Source organism: Microtus oregoni, unplaced genomic scaffold (genome assembly GCF_018167655.1).
Source record: "Microtus oregoni isolate MIOR12 unplaced genomic scaffold, Mior012 000024F_ref0000369, whole genome shotgun sequence".
In the NCBI taxonomy this organism is placed as follows: Eukaryota; Metazoa; Chordata; class Mammalia; order Rodentia; family Cricetidae; genus Microtus; species Microtus oregoni.
In genome coordinates, this window is record NW_024543083.1 from 19,646,734 (window position 1) to 19,668,257 (window position 21,524).

General features: G+C 47.4%; 1 protein-coding gene across 2 annotated transcripts in view; it reads right to left on the reverse strand.

The window, feature by feature from the left end:
- Myo16 (myosin XVI) overlaps positions 1-21,524 on the reverse strand; it is a 427,263-nt gene that overhangs the window by 193,690 nt on the left and 212,049 nt on the right. For both annotated transcript variants that reach the window (XM_041673988.1, XM_041673987.1), the window contains exon 16: positions 13,981-14,128. In XM_041673988.1, the coding sequence (XP_041529922.1) occupies positions 13,981-14,128 (148 nt within the window). The remainder of the gene's footprint in view (positions 1-13,980; positions 14,129-21,524) is intronic.

Consider the following 21,524-nt stretch of genomic DNA (forward strand, 5'->3'; position numbering starts at 1 on the left):
GAAATAAGACGGCACAGAGCATTAAAGTGCTGATCCGGGGCTGTGGGAGTGCTGGGAGATGACTCAGTTGGTAAAATACTTGCTAGTCCATCATGAGGACCTGAGTTAGGATCAAATCCAGATGTGGAAGCCTGGACCTGCAACTCTAATATCAGGGAGGCAAAGATAGGAGGATTCCTGCAGCTCACTGGCTGGCCAGCTCAATGGCTGAGTTCCAGGATCAGGGAGAGACCCTGACTCATCAAAAGAAAAACAAAGGTGGGAGGCAATAAAAAAAAACAATATTTGACACGGCCTGCTGTCTTCTTTGCATGTGTGTACAGACGAGGAAACACAGGCACGGGTGTAGGCCATTCATACATGTACACAAAATGCTGCTGATGCTACACTAGCAGGACCCTGCTTCATCTGAACCAGGACAGGATGCTGAGTCAGGCCTCACGACGGGCAATGATGCTATTTTTCATTTTGTTTGCACTATAAGGATCCATGCTGCCCTGACAGGCTTGTCATAGACAGCTGTCCAAGGTGCCATTCCAACTTTGACCACTGATCCAGCCTGGAAATGCAGTATTTACAATGGCACCATGCATACCTGGGAAAGGCTTTCACGCTGTTACCTTTGCATCGGGACATCTGTCTTTCCACACCAAGTGGGCACATCATCTCATGAATTCACCAACCCACAGATGCTGAATGTTGCTCAACCATGCTTCCTAGGCCAGTGAACACAGAGGAAAGCAGGGCATCCCACTCCATCACTAAATAACACGGGGACCTTAAGACAAAATGAGGGATGGTAGAATTTTCTAGACTACAGGTAAGGTTAGCAGTCTGTGATTCTCAAAGGATCAGGAGAAGGTCTTCATAGAGAAACTGAAAACAGAAAGTTCAGGTGAGACACCATCCAGTGCCCTTGAGATGCACTTCTGATTAAAAATGATGATGTTTCAGTTAAGACAGCAGAAATTATGTTTCTATATGGACTAAGAGCTGTGATTCCTGGGGACCCAAGGTGAATGAGGTGCATAACTGCCCACACATAGCAAGCAGGGAAGCCGGAAAGAAGAGTCAAGACAGATTGTCTGCAAGAAGCATATAATACATAGAGTGTGTACTACAGAGACTTGTGTGTTAAGTATGGGATAGCGATGATTAAGTCTGGGAGGACACAGTAACATTTAAAGTATGTTCTTGGTTTACCTAGACTCTGATATGCTGGGACACTTTCAGATGGGACCAGAGTAAGCAAAAGCTAAGTACATTTGAGTCAGGATGGGTGAGAGATTCTCAGGCCTGCACACGTGCTGTCTGGGAAGCCCATTCCCAGAGGCTTTGCGAGCTTGGGATTCTTCAACACTGAAAATAAAAACAAAAGCAAAACAAAACAACCAACCAAATAAAAAAAAATCTTTTTAAGGGAGGTGAACTTAGAGTCACGCAAGTGTTTTGAGCTAAGTATTCCTTGTAATAATTGTATTACACAAGCTGGAGTAAAAATAGCCAGCTAATAGAATTACCACTTGAAACGATAAATGAAGGATTGCAAAGCAGATCTCTAGTCAGAAGAGTTCAGCGGTTTGCCTGATAAGCAGGCTGTGGAAGGCAGACCTGGGCTTCCACAGGCTCTGGGCGAGCGCTGGGCTGTGTTGACTACAAATTCACAATGGGCTATATTTGTGCCAAGGAATTCACAAAAAAAATGACTCATTGTATAACTGTAAAACTAAATTGGTTTCTATGTATTTAATAAAATTCAGTCAATTGAACAAAACAAAATCAGTTTGCTTTGAATTAAAGAGGATACATTTGCTGTAACCAAAGCAACACCATATGGCATGTAAATTTTAAGATAATTTGAACTTCATAATTACACACCACCAGAGACAGGGTGTGTCCCTCAACTGCATCCGTGCCTAGAGAAGACTCTACAAGGGAACACATTGAGACCTGTGTCTACTTCCGGGTTCTGACTGAGGCTCTTTGTGGTGTTGGGCCACATCAAGAGGCCATGTCTGTTAGAGAGGCAGGGTAGGACCGGGAGCTGGAGAGAGGGCTGAATGTCACTGTGAGTCCATCCCAAGCTTCTTCGCACACCTCTGACCATGACCTCTCCTATCTAGTAGCTTTCACTAGCAAGGATTCAGACTCTACAGTCTACAGTCTCCACCCGGTCGGCCTAGTCAGTGCTCTCCTCCCTAGAAACCACGCCTGCCAAGACTTGTGCAGCTAAAGTCCACACTACATCACAGAACGTCATGTGGGGGAGCCCAAAGTTGGGTAGAATATCCTACAAATGAGCCCCCTTAGGAAGAGTAGTTAGAAGAGGTCTACTATGTGACGTGGGCTGAGATTCCTGAACTGCATCATGGGAAATGGGGCTCACTCTGAGGGCTTTCTCTGTGACGCCGGGTCCTATCACTCCCCCTCCTCAGTCACGGAACACCTTCTGTGCTGTTTGCTGTGCTCATCTCAAGGGAGAAGAACAGACATACACCTTATTTCAGAAAAGAGGGAGATGGCCAGGTGTAGAGTCAGACATCAGTGCTCACTGTAGCTGTGCTCTCACAGCTTAAAGCGCGAGCTTCTTACTCTGTTTTCTTATTCCTGAGCAACCTCCTCATTTAATTAACGTTAAAGCTTCCCGGTTCCCTTGCCTTCTTCAGTGTCACTTTCTCCTCTCAGTCACCCGGCGCCTTCCCCGCTGCTGCCTGCAGTGCTGCTGCCTGCAGTGCTCACACCCTGTTTTTAATTGACTGTTCAGACTCACAAGCGAGCAGCAATTTCATGGCTAGAGTACACAGTGAAAACACGGGCATTCTTTTACTGAGCTGACAGGAGACAGCTAGGAGGCCGTAACAAGGGGGCGAAAGGACAATTAAGAAACATACCCAAGTCATGATTGCACGCAGTTCTGTTTACCACGGAATGTCTGAGCAGGTGAGCTGTCACAGCGTGCTTGGGACAAAGCAGTCTGGCCTGGGTGTGACACATAGAAGTTACGCAAATCACACACGGGATGGGTCAGCTGGGGCAGGTGGTGGAACTGTGGGCGGTGCCACCTAGGGCCTTCTGTAAACATTGTAAGCGTGTTATTTCCCTTGGACACGCCAGGTGAATCTATTCACAAGCTGAAGGTCTCCGCCTCAGGCACTTCCAGGGATGCTTCGCAGACGCGTAGAGACACTGTGAAAATTTGACAAACGTGGTGTTGGAGTGAAATGTAGTGAGGTCCATGCCGTGGGCTGACACGGGACACTTACCTGCAGCTTACGTCCCTGTTACTAATGATCGAGTGCGCACAGAGACTCACAGATATTCCATCAGTCTTAACAGGCAATCCAGGCAAGTTAGAACAACCCAAGACCATTGCCCACTTAGAATGTATAATTAGGAAGAGAATCTGTTCATTTCTTTCACCGGGAAGGGCATTACCCCAGAATGCCTTGTTTTTCAGCTCAGAGACACTGTGGGCCAGCTCACCTGTGACTATGGCTTTTAGAGAGGGGGCAGGAATCGATGGACATGAGGGATCACTTCGTGTCCAACGAGGCCCTGCCTATTCTCGAGTGAGCACAGGCTCTTCTTATTCTGTATCCAAAGGTTCTGCCTCGAACGGTCGTGTGGGGGAAGGAGCATGCCACTAGCCTAGAGATGCATCAGGGTTACAGCCAAGGTGCTGGGGTCTCAGTGCTCTGGGAAAGCCCTGCCGTGATACCCAGGCAGGTGCGGGGGTCTCAGTGCTCTGAGAAAGCCCTGCCGTGATACCCAGCCAAGGTGCCGGGGTCTCAGTGCTCTGGGAAAGCCCTGCCGTGATACTCAGCCAAGGTGCTGGGGTCTCAGTGCTCTGGGAAAGCCCTGCCGTGATACCCAGGTGCTGGGGTCTCACTGCTCTGGGAAAGCCCTGCCGTGATACCAGGCAGGTGGCAGAGGTCTCAGTGCTCTGGGAAAGCCCTGCCATGATACCCAGCCAAGGTGCTGGGGTCTCAGTGCTCTGGGAAAGCCCTGCCATGATACCCAGCCAAGGTGCTGGGGTCTCAGTGCTCTGGGAAAGCCCTGCCGTGATACCAGGCAGGTGGCAGAGATGGCTACATCGACATCCGCCCCCAGAGGAGTCAAGGCTTAAGTGGCATGCTACTGATTCTAAGCCAAGGGTTGGCATGAAAGGGTCTGGAGGGCTGACCGACCAATGGAAAACTCTGGAAACCTCACCCTTTGCATAGGCCATGCAAGTCCCAGCTAAGTACTTATGAATATCATATCTTGGCTCCATTTCAGGTTGCTTTCACTGAGGGGCAGGCAAGGCGGGAACTGAAGTAGCTAGTTGCAACACACCCACAGTTAGGAGCAGAGAGAATGAATCCATACATGCTAGGGCTCAGCTCACACTCTACAATCACACAGTCTGGGATCACTAGCCTAGGGAATGGTGCTGCCTATAGTGACCTGGGTCTTCCAACGCTGTCACAGATATGCCCACAAGCCAGTCTCCTTCACTATCACATCGAGACTTCCTTTCCAGTTGATTCTAAATTGCGGCAAATTAAAAATGAAAACCAACCATCATACCATGTCACACCCTAAGTGACAGGTTACAGAACAACCTCTTTGAGCAACCCGTGGCAAAGATACCAAGCAACCATAGTGTTTCACATAAGATGGCAGGCCATAGACTATACAAAAACCATGTTTTAGACTCCGGTAGAAGTAAAATGGACTGGGGATAGAAGAAAGGGGACAAGGAACAATATTTGAGAGAAAAGCAGACTTTTCTCAGAGGTGGAAGTCACTGAGATGAATATTCAGGACATGAATCAAGCATCAGCTCAGGGAGGGATGAACCACGGGGTAGCACTATGGAAATTTCCCAGAGGGAAGTACAGCATGAACAGAGGTGAAAACATCAAAGATAATTCAGGGAGGAGACAGAGAACGAAAAAGTATGGCATCGTCTTGAGGGTACCGGGGACGAGGGAGAAGCCCAAGGCAAAGCCCACATCTTCCAGATTTGGTTAAACTGGGTGCACCTGGGGAGGGGCTGCTTCCAACGGCATCTGCTTTTAAAACTCCAGGCCCCGGTGGTAAGCTAGACATTGACATATGCATGCAGAACGGTGTGAGTTTGCTTGTTCTGCCCTTCTCTTTTACACTCACTGTGTGGCACTGATGGCGGAGCTAGGTCAGGGTTCTGAGTCTTATGTGTGATGCCGGGAGGAGCCAAGCAGACCACACATGGCCACAGTGAATGTCTCGGTGCATGCTAGCACACTGTACCTCTATGTTCAGAAGGTGAAGGAGCAGCAGTGACAGACACGTCAGGGGTGGCCACAGAGAGCAGCAGGCACACAGCTAGGCTCAGACAAAGACAAGGGGAAGGTGTTCTGCTCATTCACCAAACAAGACTAGAGAGTTAAAAGGTGAGGGGCAGCTATCGCACGGCTGCTGTGGCTGGCCAGCGGGGGACCAGCTTGAAGAGGGACAGACAGAGATGCCAACGGGCACCTTTAGAGAGTCCCAATGCCTAAAGCACTGGCTTCGAGCTTTGCTATCCTGGCAACTTGGAAACTGAGTCCCACGGGTGTACAGTTTACAAGAGAGGACAATGCTAAGCTGTTCACTCTCCAGAGCTGAGGACACTGCTCCAGATGGAGGCTGCTCTGCAGAGGGAGCCCCGACTCCCCAGGATGACTACACAATGCAGGCTTTATCCTTCAGCGTGGAAAAAACACCCTCGCAGGAAGAGACCATACCGTGCAGAAGGCACCACTCAGTCCTGTCTGAGGACAGCTTTAGGAACTGCCATGCTTGTTCTTCTGTGTGGCCACGTGAACCAATGAGTCTCCAGAGTGGGGCTTCTTATCCTTTTTATTCATTACCCCCTCAGCCAGGAACCTTTGGTGCAACCCTGAGTATTTACAGAGGTATACAAGCAAGTATACAAGACAAGCATTTTATCATAAATCATAAGAAATTTCTCAAAAAAATCTCTTTGGTATGAATTTAATCATTGATTAAAACGGGAAGGAAATATATACACCAATGAGATCGCTTCTTTATTTTTACATAAAACCCATCATAACTCCCCAGGACCCTCTGCACATCTTGAGTGTGGTAAACCTCTGGCCCAGTTGGAACAGGCACACCTCCTACCCGAGCCAATGCCCTGTGTAAACAATACGATTATTGATTGCATTAAAATACATCCCAAACCGTGGGGGCGAGTGCAGAGGCTTGTGATAGCCTGTGAGACTCCGTGAGCTTCCTGTGGCCTGGAAATCTCAATAGCCAAAGAAAAGTCACTGTCACAACCAGGTAAACATTTGGCAGATGACAAGCATGCCTGTGTGACAGTTATCTACGTAGGTCCCGCAGCCTGGACAACCTACCGGCTGGGGGAGATCTTGCAGAGAACAGATTACGTAAACACACAGTCATGCACATGGACGCCCACCGACGAGTTTAACAGAAGCAACAGCAAGACTGAAAAGAGCAGGTATGGCAAAACGCTCCACCTGAATCCCGCAATTGCCAGCCCTGAGGGAAAGCATACAGAAAAGGCTGTGGGCACTGCACCTCGGCCAAGGTGCCTGGCATATTTGGAGAGACACAAGAGGGAGGCTTGCAGAGGCGGGGTGGCAAGCCTGTGTGGACTGTGGGTTCAGGTTCCTCTCACCTGCCAGCCTCACTGTGGGGTAGCACCACCCAGCCAAGGAGACCCCAGGGCCTTGCACTATCCACCCACTACCTGCAACTCTGCAGAGGTCTTTTCCTAGCAGCTGGACTGCCAGCCACTGCTGTCACCTAGCCAGCTGTCTCCTTGCAGATTCCGATGACTCTACAGCTTCCTGAGGTCTATGTTCCACTTTAATCTCTTCACTGTCTTCCCGAGCCGCCCTGCTTCTCTGAATGGGGCATTCCCACCAGGGCACTAAGGTTGGCAAAGGTGGGTTTTCTGAGAGGGGCAGGCCGACCAGGGCACTAAGGTTGGCAAAGGTGGGTTTTCTGAGAGGGGCAGGCCGACCAGGGCACTAAGGTAATATTTGTCTCCACTGTTGCAGGCGTCACCTTCTGTATGAGTGGTCCTCATGCCTGGTGCTGCTTCCAAGCGTGGCTGTCACAATTGGAAGGTAGTTTTCTAGGACTGAGTGGGTTTACCTTCTTAGCAAACCATTGATCTGAACAAAATCCACCCCCACTAAAGCTGCCACAGGTCAGTAGCTGGAGGGGCCTCCCTCAGAGCCACAAAACCTGGCCATCTTCCTGTGTGGATGAGAGTCATTCCCCCCCCCCCCCACATACACACAATTCCTCCCTGCTGCCTCCACAACTTTTCTCTCCCGATTTTATGAGTTCTGTGTGTTTAGAGCCCACTGAGTTCACTGTGGTGGCTGAGTGACATGTCCCCACAGTCTTGGGCACTTGAACACTTGGTCCCCAGGTGCTGTTTCAGCGCACAGTTGGGCCGGAGTTGAGGTTTCTCAAAGAGAGCTCTCTTTTCTGGGCTTGTAGTTTAGGACAGGGACCCTCAGCTTGCTTTGCTGGTTCGCAGCCACCGTGCCTGCTTGTTGCCATGTTCCCAAGCCATGATGGCGAGGGACTCTTATCCCTCAGGAATCACACGCTGAAATAAACCCTTCTATAAGATACTTTGGTGGTGGTGTTTTATCACTATGTTTGTATATGCGCAGGGATAGGAACACCCCCTGGAACATAGGTAGCTTCTCATGGATTGTATCCTTGAACAAAACTGACCCTCCCTCCTCCAGCGGCCACCAGCTGCCAGTAGCTCCTCAGTTAGGGGTGGGACTTCATGACCCTTTCCATCCTCTCTGTAGGGATTTTGCCTGGCTCCATCCTCCTCTTTCAGTTCTTAGGCATAGTTACATTGTTGCCTTAGGTCATGGAGGCACCACACTGAATGTGACAGAAAAGTAACACTCAGAGTTCTGTGCTTCCGGTAGGTGAGTGTTTGTAAGTTCTCACACTCCCTGTGTGCCACCAAGCATGCCGAGTGGCATTTGTCTGCAGCTTAGGAGAGCTGGCCTCCTGCCGGATACATCTGGAATAGATGTGTGCTGAGCCTATGTCAACGCAGTCTGAACCACAGTGGGTTTGTTAATTTCAGTCTCAAGACCCCAGGTCCAGCCACAGACTGACAAGGCGAAAGCTGTAACTGCTGACTTTGAAGTAGGTGACTTTAGTTTTACATGCACACGTGTAAACACACCAACCTGGTCCCAGGACGCTATAGAACCCAAGTCTATGACGCACATGTTCTGTGAGAGCCCGAGGGAATCCTCGAAAACACGAAGTACTAAGACCCCCTCCCCGCTTCCAGCTGAGCTGACAAACTCCTCCTCATTGTAATTAAACAAATCAGACTTAAGGAAAATCTTCATTTTTTTTCTCTACACTGGCTGGCACAGGAAGACAATATATTTTAAACCCCTCAGACAAAGTTTGACCCCAGGGAATGTGAGCAGACATTCTTACATGAGTGTGTAATTCCTATCTACTTTCATTTTGTTGTTGTTATTCTGCTGAATGTGACATTGCTCGTGTGGCCTGATGGGAATGGACCAGGGACCAGCAGCAGGTTCAGAGGGACTTGCTGAGGGTTCTGACCCAGCCCCCTGCGGGCACCGGCCTTTCCACTTCCTCTCAACAGCTTCTCCATGTTGATTGTCATCAAAACATACACTTGGACTTTAGTAACTCAAGTATTGTCATTCATCAGCTTGATAGGGACATTCAGAGCTCTGACCCTAGATTCAGTCCTGGGCCTATCCCTGCATAGGATCACAGTGGGGCAGCCACACAGGAACGTACTGGAATCCAATCCTTCTGTATATCTGAAAATTCTATCTGTTAATTTATAATCTTTTCCTAAAAATATTGTCTCCAAGCAGGGCAGTGGTGGCGCTTTAATCCCAGCACTTGGGAGGAAGAGGCAAGGGGGTGGGTCTCCACAGAGAGACCCTGTCCCAAGAAACCAAATACACACACATACACACACAAGCTATGAACACAAACCTGTGAAATTTCAGTGGGGCCATCCAGCAGCCATGCCCTTGCCCTTCTCAATTGCCCAAATCTCGATCTATGTACCCAGTCACAATGACCAATAGAGCAAACTGAATGTCCATTCTATCTGGGTCCCTCTATTATCCCATAATTTGTAGACAATGATATAGATCTGTACTTCTAAGAAATAAGGAGAGAGAGAGCGCAGAGATTGAGAGATGAGGACAGGAGGAAGCAGGAGCCTCCTGTTGAGAGGCACATCGGATCTGCTGAGCTCCATCCACCAGCCAGGGCCACGCCGGGGTCCTGTGAAGTCACAGGCATCTTGAACATAGTGAGAAAGCTAGTCCCGACCCTGGTCAAACCCACACCGCACTGCTACATCAGCCCTCTGCTTCACTGCTAAGGCAAAGCTCATTCTGGAATTCACATTTTAAAAGGGTTTTAAAGTGGCGTTTTTATCCCTGGTAGATTTGGGGCAGTATCCTCTAATCCCAGAGTTTAATCCTGAGTAGAAGGTCAGGAGCATTCCCAGACAGACCCACAAAATCTAAGCCACCTGGGTCTCAGGTCAGTTTACTGGGTGCTGATGAGCAAGTTGGGGCTGGGCCTAGATTTTCATCGCCACATAAATCATAAGTAAATGTTTGGTTTTCAGAAAGTTCTGGATTTGGGGGCAATGAGTAAGTAGTTTAGACAGATCCCCATGTACTCAAAATTCACAGCTAATGCATGCCAAGCCCAGTGAGTTCACTGATGGGGAAAGCAAGATTAGTATTGAGCCATGTTCTGACCCAAGAATGACTTTCTCTTTCCACGACTGGAACACACATGCGTAATAGGATTCAGCGGGCTTATCTTTCTCACTTAGTAAAGTATCAGTAACATAGAGTCAGCGGTGGAGGGACCTGGAGGATAGGCCAACAGTCCTCTCTCAGAGCCCCGCAGCCTGGCCTTTGTGGACATGCATATGATGTTTTGATCAAATCCGACCGTATGGTTTCTTCTCTACTCCCCCAACACTTTTCTCTCTCAGCTTCAAGCACTCTGTTTTGTTGAAACCCACTGAGTTCACTATTTTTATACAAATGTGCTTTAAGTAAGAATGATAAAATCATACAGAAGTATGCTTATATGCTAAGCACATGTGTCATTTCTCCAGTTCTGATTAAATATGATTTTTCCTGGAAATCTCACCAGGAATTCCATTTTTGATAATAAGACATATGTCTGACCCCCTTGCATGATCCCTTTGACCCCAGTTTATTATGTGAGTTCACCCTCATATCTGAACAGTGTTTACCACTGTCAAAACGCCATAGTGGGAGAAGAGTTAAGAAGTTGATTCTCTTCCCATGGTTGAACAAAGCGTCTGAGATATTGTGGAGTATTACCACCCAGAGTCATGCAGCAGACTCTGATGCGAATAATTGAGAACTGGGAAGCCTGGCATGCCCATAGCAGCTTCGCCCTGCTGGCTGGCTGACTCGGCATCCAGGGTGATTCCAGTCACTGAGAGTGAACAGCGCCCCGTAGGAAGCCCTCCATCAAAGGTGGCTCATATTATCTCAACAGCATCTGCTGTCGGCGGCAGAGCCAAGAGCACGGGATCGCTGCCTCCATATGCAATGCGCTCATCCATGTACAGCTTATGCAGAAATCTCACTGTGTGAGACACGTTCACGTAACACACGCAAGGACACTTGTTCAGAATTCCCATACATTGACATTGCGGGTGGTGTGTCTCACAAAGCCTTCTGATACAACCTCCAGAATAATATTTAAGTAAAAAGCTACAACACAAAGCTGCAATGGGAATGGCGTGGCTTTCAGGCATAGGTCTCACAGACCATCAGTTTTCCTTTCCCTAAAACTGCGACTGAACAGAAGTTTGTGAGCCAGGAGATCATGGAGCGTCACCTTTAAATGACACTGAAGTTTTTCTTTACCTGACACACGCAAAAAAAAAAAAAAAAAAAAAATCCATGAAATGCCTTCAGATTCGGCTCAGCACCCCTGATAACCACTCAGCAGAGAGCACATTCTCCTGGGAGTTAATTGCTCAGCTCTCTCTCCAGTGACAGGTGTCTGCAGCCACCTCAAGTTCAAACCTCAGTGACTCAGCTCTCTTTCTCTCAGAGGAGGTGAGGACCGGGGCACCTGCTTTCTCCATCAAATGATTGTTCCTCAGCACAGCTCCCAGTGTGGCCTTGGCAGCATTAGGAAGCAACCCACAATCCTCCCCGTGATCAGTCAGCGGGGAGGGAGGGCAAAAGTCTCTTCCTCAGGGTTAAAAGCCTAACTTTCCTGGGGCTAAACCCACGAGCAATTTAAAGTAGTTAAAGGCAAGCAATTACTGCATACAGCTGCTTTCATTAGTTTTCATCATTTTAATCTGCAGGAGTCTAACTTATATTTATCTCTCAGATATGACATAGTATGTACAAAAAGAAAAAGAGGAGATACTACTTAAATAAGAGATAGCGGCCAAGAAAAGAAAAGCACAGAAGAAACTGTAAACAAAAAAAGAATGAAGTTTTTGTTTGCTGTTGGTTGGCTGTTCTGGCTGTGGAGAGTGTGCCCTCTTGTGGGATTCTTGGTGCATGTATTCTTTCTAACCTCAGTCCCACGGGCCGAATCCTAGCAGAGATACTGCACAAGTATGGCTTCTAATAATAACACACATCGAGCCAGGATTAGACCTCAACCCAAATTCAAACATCCAAGGCATATAAAATTCTTCCAGGTGCTTGTAAGGCTGCTTTGATGCCCTAGAAGGATGGGTGCCTTCTCCTGCCCCAAGTGAGCTCTGCAGTGTGCTGTGTTCTCAGGAGCTGCAGTTAGTGAGCGTGCTGTGTTCTTGGGAACCTTCCTGGGCTGCACGCAGAGATGTGTGTACGGGGATTTCACTACTGGCACGGGGTCTCTACATATTTGTGTGGGGCTTAGGAAACTTCACCACCTAAGCACAGCTGAAGTTAAAGGTGCACCTGGCTGCCGGGATCTGAAGACACTGTCCGCCCTCTGAAGTAGTTTCGGAAAGCATGCTATGTGCAAGAGTCCTGCAGGTCCTGAAGTGCTGTATGCACCTTTTGTTGCTTCCCATAGGGAATGAGCTGCAGCGTAGGAGGAAGAGATAGGGCAGGTTGCAGGCTGCAGGCTGTGAGGGTCTGTAGTGGTTAAGACTCAGTGTACTTCATCAGCACCCCACGTGTGTGTGTGTGTGTGTGTGTGTGTGTGTGTGTGTGTGTGCGTGCGTGCGTGCGCGTGAGAGAGAGAGAGAGAGAGAGAGAGAGAGAGAGAATTCAGATGTGCCTTGCTCAATATAAGACGGGTCAGTAAGTTCTGCAGACTACAGGGTAAGGATAGTTCCTAGCAGGACATCCTTTTCTGATAGACCATTGCTAAGGAGTGGACTCCTAAAGGAAGCTTCCAGACATGAAAGGTCTGGTTTATTGGCATTTAGAAAGTTAGTGATCCAATCCAGATCTGACCGGATACTGACCAACCTCCAAACAGAGTGGGGTCTGATTGTCACAAGGAATGAGCTAGGATTAGACCCCACCCCAAATTCAAACATCAAAGGAATATAAAATTCTTCCAGCACCACCAATATTGCTAGTCAGAAAACCCAGTTTTGCTAGTATGGCAAACTCAGCAAGACCCACAGAAGTCTCGAAGGTACTGTAATCGGCGCAAGATCTATCCAGCTGGTAAATGGCGTGTTTTCTTGTTAAATGCTATAAATTCCAGGTGAGCGACCCTCGTGCACAGCCTCCCACTGATATCTTTATGTAACTGGAGCAGTCGTGGGGATTTTTTATTGAAAATGGTGTTGAGCACCCGTTAGCTATTCATAATGCATATTAATAAGATGCCTGATTTGTTCCAGGGCACTGAATATCCTGCTGGGGTTCCTCACAGAGACAGCCGCCTGGGCACTGCAGCCCCTCTTCAGAGAGACACATTTCTGCTGCGGCCTGTCCACGAAGCCAGCGTCACCCTCCTTCCCTCCCTCCCTGAACTCTAACCACATGCCTTGGTCTTCCTGCTTTTCCTCAACCCTAACCCTTCCTCTGTAAGCTCCCCACATTTCTCAATTGTCCAGGATACTGTCCCCAAGTCCCTGCATGGGCTCCTTAGGACTCTGTCCAGCAGTGTCCCCCCGGTTCTCCCTCTGAAACAGTCATCTGCTACCTGTCCTGATTTATTTATCGTCACTTCGCTCTGGTGACTATGCACTCATTCATCACGGGCACACAGCAGACCGTGCCCGAGAATTCAGCACAATGAAGCAGGGATGAGCTGTAGATTCCGTGTCCCAGCAGTGTCTGTTCTGGGTAGCATTCACCCCTTATCCCTTCAAATTCTCATCCAAACCCTAATCCGGCCCAATGCTGTGTGGGGCTCAGGCTGGAGGCTGGCAGGAAGGTGTGCACGGAACACCGTTCCTCAGGTGAGCATCTTGGTGATCCCACGTGTTCATTATGGTCATCAATGGCCCCATGTTTTAAGAAAAGCTTTTGCCTTCCATGAAGAGCATCTGCCCTTGGTTGAAAGATGTGATCCCTCTCTTTGTCACATAATCTCATCTGCTACGAATGAATACTGGTTGTTCACACTGTTATTCACACCAACCCTTCAGAAGATGAGAGATGAGACAATGTGCCCCAAACAGCCACAGGCACTGGGATGTTGACAGACATGCTAGGTTTTTGTCTTCCCCTCTGAGACACAGCAAAACAGAAAACAAAAGTTGATGCCAGCAAGGGAAACCTCCCCAGCACTCAGCACACCATCAGAGCCGGCTATCCAGATGGCCTGCCCTAACAGTAGCCCGCTGTCTCCCTTTAGCCTCCCCTTCCACCTCCGAAAAACATATGAAGGCGAGTTAAGAACACCAAGGATGTGCTCAAAAATTTCAGGAAAAACGTGGGAAAATCCTTGACCACTCACCGGTGTGCACAGAAGTTACCAAGGTGAAGCCCGCATTTTTCTTCAGTGGATAACCCGTCCATCAGCCAGGAGAAAATCAGAAAGCTGCCTTGACCAGGAGGCTGCACCACAAGTCTGGACTTCTCCAGCATATATGTGGAAATCCTGGCTGGTTAGGAGAAGAGAAGGGATTTTGTTAAATGGCATTTTAGCTCAATTTCCATAAGTTTACATGTTAATTAATTACAGGCCATGACAGCAAAGCTTCTTTTCCAACACAAACGTTCAAAACATACAAAGAGACTTTGCTTTCTACAACACCTTAGGTCTCCAGAGATGCTAATCCCAAGGTGCCAAGAGCTCAGAGTCCCCAAACCCTGTTGCCACAGTCAGCTCTGTCCCTGTTAACAGCTGCTATGAGATGTATATGGTAAAGTCTGAGGACCCTGTACTGGCCCATGCTCGTCAGTGAAGTTCATATTTTATATGAGAGTTGACGCTCTGTCCAATAGTCCTTTAGAGAAACCTGTCACGGCGTGGAGGAACCACCCTTGTGCTAACACACACACACACATGCACATGCACACACACACACACACATACACACAGGTGTATACAAGAAAGATTTATTAGAATGACTTATAGACCTGGTCCTGCTAGCCCAGCAAAGGCCGTCGACCAATGGAAGGTCCAAGAATCCAGTAGCTGGTCATGTAGCAGGCCAGGTGTCTCAGCTCTTCTTCCAGATACAGCTGAATCCCAAAGAGTAGGCTCTAAAGCCATGAATGAATGGATTTGCTAACAAGAGCAAACAGGCTAAAGCATGAGCTTCCTCCTCCCATGTCCTTTATACAGGCTGCCAGCAAAAGGTGTGACCCAGATAAAAGGTGGGTCTTCCCACCTCAAAAGATAGCGATTAAAAACGGGTCTTCCCACCTCAAATGATTTACATAAGAAATATCCCTCACAAGTATACCCAGCCACTAATGTGTTAGTTAATCCCAGCTGTAGTCAAACTGACAACCAAGAATAGCCAATCATACCCTCAGTAGGCAGTGTGTGTGTGTGTGTGTGTGTGTGTGTGTGTGTGTACATGTATGCATATCTTCATGGATTTAAAGAGGGAGAAATTTGAACTTGAGATCTTATCGTTTTCATTCATTTTTCTTTTTAAACAAAAAACGTGGCAAATGTTTTGCCTTAAAAATCTGATGTAAGGGATGTTGAATTTTGTCAAATGCTTTTTCAGCATCTAATGATAAAAGTATTGGACAGATTAGGGATACAAGGGTCATACCTAAATATAATAAAAGCTATATACAGCAAGCCAACAGCTAACATCAAATTAAATGGAGAGAAACTTAAAGCCATCCCACTAAACTCAGGAACACGACAAGGCTGTCCACTCTCACCATACCTCTTCAATATAGTACTCGAAGTTCTAGCAATAGCAATAAGACAACATAAGGGGATCAAGGGGATTCGAATTGGAAAGGAAGAAGTTAAACTTTCGTTATTCGCAGATGATATGATAGTGTACATAAGCGACCCCCAAAACTCCACCAAAGAACTTTTACAGCTGATAAACAGCTTTAGTAATGTGGCAGGATACAAGATCAACTCCAAAAAATCAGTTGCCCTCTTATACACAAAGGATATGGAAGCAGAGAGGGAAATCAGAGAAGCTTCACCTTTCACGATCGCCACAAACAGCATAAAATATCTTGGGGTAACTCTAACCAAGGAAGTGAAAGATCTATTTGACAAGAACTTTAAGGCATTGAAGAAAGAAACTGAGGAGTATACCAGAAAATGGAAGGACCTCCCTTGCTCTTGGATTGGGAGGATCAACATAGTAAAAATGGCAATTCTACCAAAGGCAATTTATAGATTCAATGCAATCCCCATCAGGGTCCCATCAAAATTCTTCACAGATCTGGAGAGGACAATAATCAACTTTATATGGAAAAACAAAAAACCCAGGATAGCCAAAACAATCCTGTACAATAAAGGATTGTCTGGAGGCATTACCATCCCTGACTTCAAACTCTATTACAGAGCTACAGTGATGAAAACAGTGTGGTACTGGCATAAAAACAGAGAAGTCGACCAATGGAATCGTATAGAAGACCCGAATTTTAACCCACAAACCTATGAACACCTCATTTTTGATAAAGGAGCCAAAAGTATACAATGGAAGAAAGAAAGCATCTTTAACAAATGGTGCTGGTATAACTGGATGTCAACCTGTAGAAGAATGAAAATAGACCCATATCTATCACCATGCACAAAACTCAAGTCCAAATGGATTAAAGACCTCACTATCAGTCAGAACACATTGAACCTGATAGAAGAGAAAGTGGGAAGTACCCTACAGGAGATGGGCACAGGAGATCGCTTCCTATGTGTAACCCCAACAGCACAGACTTTAAGGGCAACATTGAATAAATGGGACCTACTAAAACTGAGAAGCTTCTGTAAAGCAAAGGACACTGTCACCAAGACAAAAAGGCAACCTACTGACTAGGAGAAGATCTTCACCAACCCCGCAACAGACAAAGGTCTGATCTCCAAAATATATAGAGAACTCAGGAAACTAGACTTTAAAATGCTAATTAACCCAATTAAAAATGGGGCACTGAACTGAACAGAGAATTCTCAGCAGAGGAAGTTCAAATGGCCAAAAGACACTTAAGGTCATGCTCAACCTCCTTAGCAATCAGGGAAATGCAAATCAAAACAACTTTGAGATATCATCTTACACCTGTCAGAATGGCTAAAATAAAAAACTCCAATGATAGCATTTGCTGGAGAGGCTGTGGAGGAAGGGGTACCCTCATCCATTGCTGATGGGAATGCAATCTTGTGCAACCACTTTGGAAATCGGTGTTTCGGTTTCTCAGGAAATTCGGGATCAACCTACCCCTGGACCCAGCAATACCACTCCTGGGAATATACCCAAGAGATGCCCGATCATATGACAAGAGCATTTGTTCAACTATGTTCATAGCAGTATTATTTGTAATAGCCAGAACCTGGAAACAACCTAGATGCCCTTCAATGGAAGAATGGATGAAGAAAGTATGGAATATATACACACTAGAGCACTACGCTGCGGTAAAAAACAATGATTTCTCAAATTTTGCATGCAAATGGATGGAAATAGAAAACACTATCCTGAGTGAGGTAACCCAGACCCAAAAAGATGAATATGGGATGTACTCACTCATAATTGGTTTCTAGCCATAAACAAGGGTCACGGAGTCTACAATTGGTGATCCCAAAGAAGCTAAGTAAGAAGGTGAACCAAAGGAAAAACATACAGTTGTCCTCTTGGCTATGGGAAGTAGACAAAATGGCCGGGGAGAAAATTGAGATCTTGGGGGTGGGGTGGGATGGTGGTAAGGGGAGATGGGGAGGGTAAAGGGAGAAGGGGAGAATGGGGGGAACTTGGGGAAAAAGGAGAATTGGGATAAAGGAAGGTTGGATAGGGGAGCACGGAAGCACAATTCTTAGTTAAGGGAGCCACCTTAGAGTTGGCAAGAGACTTGAACCTAGAGTGGCTCCCAGATGCCCAAGCCAAGGTCCCCAGTTAGTTCCTTGGGCAGCTGAGGATAGGGAACCTGAAATGACCCTATCCTATAGCAATACTGATGAATATCTTGCATATCATCATAGAACCTTCATCTGGTGATGGATGGAGATAGAGACAGAGACCCACACTGGAGCACTGGACTGAGCTCCCAAGGTCCCAATGAGGAGCAGAAGGAGGGAGAACATGAGCAAAGAAGTCGGGACCACGAGGGGTGCACCCACCCACTGAAACAGTGGAGCTGATCTATTGGGAGCTCACCAAGGCCAGCTGGACTGTGACTGAAAAAGCATGGGATAAAACTGGACTCTCTGAGCATGGCGAACAATGAGGGCTGATGAGAAGCCAAGGACAATGGCACGGGGTTTTGAACCTACGTAATGTGCTGGCTTTGTGGGAGCCTAGCCAGTTTGGATATTCACCTTCCTAGAAATGGATGGAGAGGGGAGGACCTAGGACTTACCACAGGGCAGGGAACCCTGACTGCTCTTTGGACTGGAGAGGGATGGGGAGAGGAGTGGGGGGAGGGGGAGAAGGGTGGGAGGAGGGGGAGGGAAATGGGAGGCTGGGAGGAGGTGGAAACTTGTTTTTTTTTTTTTCTCCTTTTCTCAATAAAAAAATGGAAAAAAAAATCTGACGTAAGTTATCCCCCAGGAGAGTAAGTGCCCCTGACTGCACAGGTGTATAGTGGAGCTCCACCCTGGCCTCGTTCACTGTTTTCTGTGCCAGATGACAGGTGAGAAGCAAAGGCTGAGAGAGCTGGAGCCTCTGACCTCGGCCCGGGCTGATGCAGACACACTTCCACCAACAAAGACACCAGCTTCAGTCAAAGCAGTGTTCAGTACTGATCAAGCGCCAAGTCACGAGTGCCAGGAAAATCCCTCATCTGAATTCCTGAGCAGAGTAATTATTAATCCCGCTAGTTAGCACATCTCCAGCAGTGGATAAAATTGCTCGGGGTTAACGGGTTCTGATCCACACAATTGGAAGAACATGTCACTTTGAAGGGAAGCTACAGGCAAACTCAAGCATGGGCTGACACCATCTCAAACAGAGAAGATGCTGCGGTGTCTGGGGTGCAGCACTGAGGTCAGGGAGGCATGGGGCTCCAGAATGACAGGTTCCAGCACTTACTGTGGCCCCCAATGGGCTCCCCTCAACTGCCACCCTGATCTCAACACTGGAGCAGTTTTTAAATTGGAAACAGTCTTGGTCAGAAAAGCAGATGTCACTCTCCACTGCTATCTCCACGCCAACCAATGATTCCAGCCAAGTCTCTAGGCATCTACATATAAATCTCTCTCTCAAGAAGTTCGACTCCATGGATGCGTGTTGTTTGTTTGTACCCAATGCCACAGGTAACTGTAGAATTTCACAAAGCCATATTAAAGGAAGTATATGGAATGAGTCACTCTCCTTCAGACTAAAAGTTAGGACCTCCTTCAAAGAAAATCTTATCATCCCCCACCTCGAGAGGCCACTCAACACAGACTATGCGCACAGGGAGAGAAGGCAGACTGTCGCACCTGCCTGTCTTCTTATTTCACCCCTTGATCTGGCTTGTGTTGGGATGGGAGACCATCTACCCATGAGCCATCATGGACAGAGATGTAAGAGGAGGAGGTTTTTTGGGATGCAATCCCAGGGATTCTTGTTTCTGAACCTGGTATGGCCACTCTGTATACCCCTTTTAACTGTAATTTTGTCCATCTTTAAGATGAGGAAGAAAAAACAGAATGTCTCAGATCCCTCTGGAGTTCCCAAAGGTACCACTAAATATATCTATCGCATTTCAGACACAAGGTGCCTTTTGTATGCGACCTGTTCAAAGTGCTGTTAGAGGCTTTTGTTCTTTAAAACCCATCTTCCTTATCTCCAAAGCCCAGACTGCTTACAGCTCTTGACTGAGATGGGATCAGTTATAGCATTCTATGAAGAACATGTCCGATGGGGTACGTGATACAAAGGAAGCTGGTGATATGGTGATAATGTTTCGTCTCTCATCCACCTCTCTCTTTCATTCAAAAATCAGGATTCGAAAGCAAGGTGCCAGGAGCAACCCCTCACATGTATTCTCTAGCGTTTTTTTTTTTTTTAAACTCTTAATGTTTACATTACCCAAGAAGGCCACAGCCATGGTACATCCATTGGAGAGCATTTCCCACTGTGAGTAGACTGTGGTTTCAACTCAAGTTGAGCCATGATTTTTTTAGTCCACAGAGAAAGCTAAGAGTCAAATACTTTCCCATCCCACGCCAGTCTATATCTGTTGGGGACCGCAGACACACAGACCCTGAATTTTCTATGACCCTGTGCCTGCGGGAGTAAACAACTTGTTTTCCTATGCTTGAAGCTGCTCTGAGCACAAGACCTCCTTGATGGCAGGGGAAGGGTTTCTGGTGGGCTTGCAGCTGAAGGATCCCGAGAGCTAGGGTGTGGTCATTTGTCAGGGAAGACACTATATAAGCTGCCCTAGAACACAGTAAAGTTGGCATTCTTGACCCCTCCCCTCTGTGTGTGTGTGTGTGTGTTTCAATCTCCAGCCCCTTGCCCAATTTGCGAACCGTCTCATGGCAGACAGTCGGTATGATGCAGGCCGTTCTGTACATAGCAACCCAGCATCTAGATCTGGGAAGGGGTAGTTTTCATATAGACACGAAAGTGGAAGAAAACAGAACCGTGTTGACATGTCTCTGCTCCTGGAAGTCTAAGAGTGTGCAGAGATGATCCCCACCACAACACAGAAGAGGAAGAGTATGTAAAGCAGACGGCTTGTCTGCAGCTGAAGTACTGGAAAGGAGAGCGGGCTTCATGCTAGGCTGGGGCGGCTCTATCAACCTGGCTCACTTCCGGGGATCTCAGGCCTGGGAACCGTGTGCACATTGGCTTTTGACCCTGCTGATGTTGTCTGACTTTGTGCTGTAGTCTCACCAGGTGCAGCAAACACAACCATACAGATGCTTGGTGCCCACCAGCCTCCACTAGTAAGTTTCATGAGAAGCCACAGCTCCCAAAGACACTGCCACTACACCAGTGTGCTTGCAGAAGACGGAGAGGTACTGTTTCCTGGGACCACCTTCCCATAGCCCTTCCATCAGTGTTTGGAAGGATGTTCTGTTGAGAGCCAGGTCACCCCAAGGCTTTCCCAGAGGCTCCTATGAAAGCACAAAGGGAACACTACTTCTCTGCAGCAGCTGGGAGCAACCATAGAGACGCACTACCAGCCACTATGTAGAGAGGGAGAGACCTCAGAATAGGGTGCCCTAACCAGTATCTCTCCTTCAAGTCCCCCCTCAGGGCTTAGGGAATCCTGTGGAAGAGGAGGCAGAAGAGAACGTAAGAGCCAGAGGGGATGGAGGACACCAATAAAACAAGGCCCTCTGAATCAGCTAAGCAAAGCTCCTACAAACTCACAGAGACTGAAGAGCATCCACAGGTCTGAACTGGGTCCTCTCTGTATTTACGGCTTCCATTTTAGTGTTTTTATTAGATTCCTGGGCATGTGACTCGTGTGCCATTTCTTGGGCTCATTTCTTTCTATTTGTTTTGACCAATTCTGATGTATCAGTTTTTATTTTATATATTATAATATTATATTTCTTAGAAGCCTGTTGGCTTTCCAATGAGAGAGAGAAAATGAGTTAATCTGGAGGGGAGATGGAAAGGAACTGGGAGGAGTAGAGGAAGGGGAACTGTATTCAGGATATATTATGTGAGAAAAAAGAAATCTATTTTCAGTTAAGGAAGAAACTAGCATTTGCTCTAGAGTGACTGACAATCTCATGATTTTATTCACTAGAGTCTAAGAAGGAACTGAGGGCAAGCGAGTACCACAGTTTCTCCCTCGGCCCCACAGGCACACTGGTGTGGCACACCGTGAACCTCTGCTTTCTTGGGCAAGAGGTGTAAATGCTAGAGTAGAGGCAGTGGTCTCAAACCCAGGGCCTTTCTGGCTAAGTGGAACCTTTCTTGG